At 42.7% G+C, this 5436-nt stretch overlaps 1 protein-coding gene across 4 annotated transcripts; it reads right to left on the bottom strand.

The window, feature by feature from the left end:
- Positions 1-1053: 1053 nt before the first annotated feature.
- On the bottom strand, positions 1054-5436 carry npm (Nucleophosmin). 4 transcript variants are annotated; one of them, NM_001140148.1, is made up of 11 exons: positions 5279-5333; positions 4059-4138; positions 3816-3935; positions 3615-3708; positions 3363-3466; positions 3060-3088; positions 2925-2979; positions 2745-2819; positions 2419-2541; positions 2171-2245; positions 1054-1929 (listed from the first exon to the last, which is right to left on the bottom strand). In NM_001140148.1, the coding sequence occupies exons 1-11, from the start codon at positions 5316-5318 to the stop codon at positions 1879-1881; spliced, it is 846 nt and encodes a 281-aa protein (NP_001133620.1). In that variant the 5' UTR covers positions 5319-5333; the 3' UTR covers positions 1054-1878. The 4 variants fall into 4 exon arrangements, with proteins under 4 accessions (NP_001133620.1, XP_082813644.1, XP_082813645.1 ...); XM_082957518.1 differs by having other exon boundaries at positions 1067-1929; positions 2925-2969; positions 3059-3088; positions 5279-5436; XM_082957519.1 differs by having other exon boundaries at positions 1067-1929; positions 2745-2816; positions 2925-2969; positions 3059-3088; positions 5279-5436.

The following is a 5436-nucleotide window of genomic DNA, read 5'->3' as shown; positions in this document are numbered from 1 at the left end:
AGTAAAAATAAAAACCCTTGAATGAGTAGGTGTGTGCAAACTTTTGACTGGTACTGTATATCTCAGGATCACCATATAAAGCTACAGAATCACCAATAGCCATTTGTATGGCAGGACTATTCATAGCCACACACAGTAGAGCTGAGCAGACATGATGGTGCAACAGTACTAACCCTCTTCCTGACAGTTTGATGCCGTTAGGGAGAGCAGACAATAAAGAGTAACTGCTCAGGTTAATTGATACAGGAAGTCTCCAGATCTGGGGGGGGGGGGAAGAGATCACCCCTCATGGATGCAACACAACCAAGGCTGCCGGGCAAAGGGATGATTTGTACACTAGCCCCTTTGCTGGCCAGAGCCAATACTGACACGTAGGGGAATGAGACACTGACATCCCAAACCTACGAACTTACTGACTTTGTCCAGTAAAGGGTGTCATCCCTCAGTCATGGAAGTGGACACAATGGAGTTGTCATCGGTGATGGAGAGGTCCTGGAGGTGGCAGGCCTTCAAGGAATAGCAGCACTGTGTAGTCTCAGCGATGTCTGCCAGACAGATTGACATTTAGCCTGAGGTGAGACAAAGTTGGAAACCATCTGCATAACAGTGATGAGACCTTTTGAGGATGTGACAAGTGATTGTGTATGCAGGCAACCAAATGAGACCTAATACAACCCCCCCCAGTGGACACCAGTAGTGACAGTGCAGACCATGTTTTGGGGTGGGGGTGCTGAGGAGTTTCTCTGCTCATACAGGACTAATAAAAAGCCTAATTCACAAATTGTGTAGTTATCTGTGGTTGCTATCGGCAGGCTTTCCCAATGAAGACAAAGCAACTGTCTTGTAGTTTCTGGTCAGACATTAATGCCCCTTTTCACATTAGAATGAGTATGATCAGAGTAGGCCAAGTTTATCAACCATACTGTCTTGTAATTCAGACATCATGTCTGTATTATGGTATTAAACTGGAACACCATCCACATTCATCCTTACGCTCATTAACAGCCCTGTGGATAAATGGGTCACAATGATATTGTACCATGTAGTCATCAATAATAGGCAAAAGTGTTCCCAATATTTTTATTGCAGATCACAATATTCCTGTGGCTAGAGCTGTTAATTTTTTACATTGTATAGCAATTCAACAGAACAGAAGTTACAAGGTCACAAAGCAGGTATGATACAATATAATTATTTATTAACTTTCAGATGACATTTATGACACCGGTGCATTAGCTGCTTCACTCTACCCTTACGGCAAAATATAATAAAACCGTGAGCATGACTTAAAACATGATTGGACCAGTCATTGTCTTAATTTAACTGTTCAATGTTAACATCTCAGACCCTGAGGAACCTACCCTCTGGAAGGGAAGGACAGGAGCATCCACACACCCAACAGCTTATGGATGACATGAACAGCCATCAAGTCACTTGACCCATTTACAAACATACCCCCAAAAAGAACATGCATGAACAGATACCTTCCAAACTGCCAGAGGGACAGTCCTTCAAAACCAACTGACCAGACTTTAAAATGCTACATTCAACACAGTAGCAAGGATGTATTTTACACATTTACAAAATGTTATGTTCCAAGTGGGTTTTCCCAGGTCCGTCCACATGAAAGCAGGAATAGTATAACCACTCCCACCCTCTGAGGGGGGGTCATGGTGCTGGTAGGGTCAGGGGTGATAGGGGTTCAGTCTTATTAGTTCCATACTAGTCGGTGTGCCACAGCAGTGCACCGGGGACTGGACGGGCTGCGGCAGTTTAATTCAGACATGGGAAGGGCCAGGAGAGGCCAGAGCAGGTCAAAGTTGGTGTTTTTTTTGTTGTTGCAAAATAACAAATAAAAAAAAGGCTTAACAAAAACATTTATTTTTTGTCTTCCACAGTCTGTCTCCACTTCCACAGTTCAGCTATTGCCTGAAAAAAGACAGGGAAAACATTTACCAAAGCATAAATCATAATGGTCATCGCGAGAGCTCAACTTCTTAGAGGTGCTGGTGTTTCTCACTGCTGATCAAAACCAAAATTGTCTTCACTGCTCTTCAGGGATGTTTTCCCTGACAGCACTTTGGTTGTCATTTCATAAACATCCAATTGAACCACATTGTGGTCCAGACAGACATGTCAAATTTCACATTTCTGAGGAGCATTACCATACCTTGGTGTCTGTGACTCTGAAGCTGTTCTTCACAAAGCTCTCGAACTTGGGCTGGAGTTTAGGCAGGTTCACTCCCTGAAATAACATATGACATTACTATAGGTATTCAGATATGTCCCTTTAGTCTTGTGTTCGGACAGTCTTTTGGTTAACAGTTCTTTAACGTACATCAGCTAGATCAGTTCATCCAATCGCTGTTTTTGGCAAGTGTATTTCCAGATAATATATACATAAACACATACACCCACCTTCTCCACAGTCGCCTTCATCTTGGCCTTCAGCTCAGGGATGGTGAGGACTGGTTTGGGGGTCTGAGGTGTTGCTTTGGGGGTCTGGCCATTTTTGTCACCCTTGCCATCAGGCATCTTTGACTGAAAAGCAAGAAATTGTTAGACAAGACATGTAACATGACTAACATGCATCACTACAATAATACTCAGATACGGGAGTGGTCATCTTCAGTCTCAGTCTTTTGGTAAGCAGTGTTGAAAATGCATCAGTAAATCAGCGCAACAAATATCATCTTCGACTAGAAACCATGTGATGGTAGGGCAGAAGATGTAAAGAGGACTACCTGTTTGCTAGCTGGTGTGTTGGCTTTTGAGCCCTTTCCATTCTGGGCAGGAGTCTGAGGTTTGGATGGAGTCTTCTTAACCCCGAGTAAAACAGAGGTTTCTTGTGTCATTTTCAAAGGTAGAATGAAAATAGGCTTAACTAAACTCCATTTTACAGGTGCGCAAATAAACGCACTCACCTTAACGGGACTTTCTTCAGCCTCACTCTCCTCCTCATCATCATCATCATCATCCCTAAAGAGATGTGTTACAAATCAACTTTAGATTAAACCTCACCATGGAACATTGGTTAGTCAGTCAAACACTACACTTACTCCTCATCGTCATCCATCTTCATCTTCTTCTGTGAAGAGGAGAAAGGGAAGGACATGGTAAGTGTCATGTGAGGATGTGTGAAGCAAGAGTAAAGAGTGGATAACATTCAGAAATGGGAATGACCCTCTTCAGTCTCAGTCTTTTGGTAAGCAGTGTTGAAAATGCATCAGTAAATCAGCTCAACAAAGATCATCTTTGACTAGGGAGGCCATGCAATATTAGGGCACCAGATGTACACATTTTGTAACTCAAGTTATTCCCCAGTTGGAGTGTTGGCTCAAAGGCCAGTATCCGGGACCAACCTGAGATTTAAGTGCTGGTACTGATGCAGCCCTTTTCTTGGACGTTTGTACCCCTTCCTCTTCATCATCGTCGTCCTCGTCGAAAGTTTGGTCTCCTCCCATCACTGGTGGAAAAACAACGAGTTAACTTTGAGTATGCAGTGTTGAAAACACATCAGTAAATCACCCCAAAAGTATCATCTGACTACAGAGGCCAGGGCAGCACCAAAGATACCATGGGAGTAACACAGTCCTGAGATAAGCCATACTCACTGACAAGGTGCTGACCACTGATGTGGATTGGACCAGAACCAGCCTTGAGACGGAAAACAGCTGGGGATGTGATTGCGAACCCACTAAGACACACCTGCAACACACAATTAACTGCTCAATAAGCATTAACTCTACACAGGCCATACAACCACCATCTCCCACTTAGGGATAGAATATAAGTATTGAAGACTGACTACTCACACTTGGCAAGGTGGAGGGTTTGAGTGCAGCTAGCACAGCCTTCACCTTCTCACCCTCTGCGTCCTGTCCTTCCACCTCCACAACATGCAGCTCATCCTTGGTGCTGGGGTCCACACACACCTAAGACCAATCAACAGGAGACACCAAGTTCAGAAATAGTTTATCATACCAATAACAAATGGTTAAACAGACAAATATTGCCATTAGTTCATATTATATAAAATAAGCACCAGTAACCCTCACCATCCTTAAGTCTAGCTGGTGCTCAAAGTCATCCTCTTCTGGGTTGAAGACAACATCCTTCCCAGATTTCAACTCGCACCCTATTGAAACAAAAAAACTGTAAATTACATGAAGAAGTACTACATTGTTATCAACTAAGGGAAAGGGGTACAATGTTGGTCTGGGCAATTTATTATCCTGTAATAAAATGGTGGGTCTTCAGGCGTTTCTCCAGCCAGTAAAACGGCTGATGCAACTAATAACGACTCAATTGAAGACTATGCTATGTTGAATCACTTGCGTTTCTGCTTTGGCTGGAGGAAAAGCATGCACCCAAACCGGTAACTTGTGGATAAGGTGGCCCATTACTGGACATCTCCCAGTTAATTCTGACTGAGGTGGGGCCAAAATATGGAAGAATTGTGAGCCCTGACAAAGGGAACGTGTTCAATGCAACTAGCTCTTAGACATGCTGCTATGAACATATTATGCGAGTCAAACTACTTACAAAAACATCACATGTACCATTTGGAATTCACGTATTATTTTAATTGTGAAATTACCATTTCAATCCGGCAGTTAATGCCAAGTCTTTAACAGGTAACTAGTTAAAACAGCTTTAGCCAAAACTAGCAACTTAGGCAAAGTTAACATCTTGCTGCACTGCATGAGCACATTTCTAGACGGCCTTGTGCGCCATTTTTAAACCACGTGTTCAGACGCATGGAGGGCCAACTAGTTAGCCTGGTAGTTTATGGAACCTCGCCTGTAATGTCAACTTTGTCGAGCAATGTAAACTTATCAGTCTGGCCCAACTACCACAACAAATTAAATCAACTAGGGAACCAAGCATTACCCACATTTTGCCCAATTTAGTTAACTACTTAAAAAGGTCTCAAGATGGTTTGCAAGCTAACTACTATAATACCGTTCATGTCTCGTGGCTAACTACCAAGCTGACAACTGGGTACATTATTTCCATTTCCAAGCATTGTAACTAATGACATTGTATTCAGATATCGTAAAGTTATTGAACCATACATTGACGAAACTCACATCCCCCAATTAATTTCAGCTAACTAACGTTAGTTACTGTAGCTAGCCATTGTGCTGGCTGTGTAGCTACCTCGTGCGATGTTGGTGTCTGATGAACAGCACTTTTTCTTGCTACCTAGTTAACATGGAATTGAAACTATACTGAAAACACCACATTATGTTACTTAAAAAAAAAAACATCTCACCGTAGAGAAAGGTCTGTGGCCCCATTTGTTCCTCGTCCATCCTGTTCAATTTGATTACTAACAGCGGGCTCTTCTAATATGAACTGAAATACCTCTTTCTACGCAGGCAACGTTACACGACTCAATGGCCACACCCCCTTACTAGATTGATGGAAAAT

This window comes from Salmo salar, chromosome 11 (assembly GCF_965601325.2).
Source record: "Salmo salar chromosome 11, fSalSal1, whole genome shotgun sequence".
NCBI classification, from domain to species: Eukaryota; Metazoa; Chordata; class Actinopteri; order Salmoniformes; family Salmonidae; genus Salmo; species Salmo salar.
Note: the sequence above shows the minus strand (reverse complement) of the source record. Positions and strands in the feature narration are given on the sequence as shown.

Excerpts from the sequence above, each read along its gene's own strand:
- npm (NM_001140148.1), bottom strand. The coding sequence starts at position 5,318 with ATGGACGAGGAACAAATGGGGCCACAGACCTTTCTCTACG. Across the intron at positions 3,089-3,362 it reads TACCAGCACTTAAATCTCAG|AAGAAGATGAAGATGGATGA; the intron begins GTTGGTCCCGGA and ends TCCTCTTCACAG. Across the intron at positions 1,930-2,170 it reads TCAGAGTCACAGACACCAAG|GCAATAGCTGAACTGTGGAA; the intron begins GTATGGTAATGC and ends GTCTTTTTTCAG.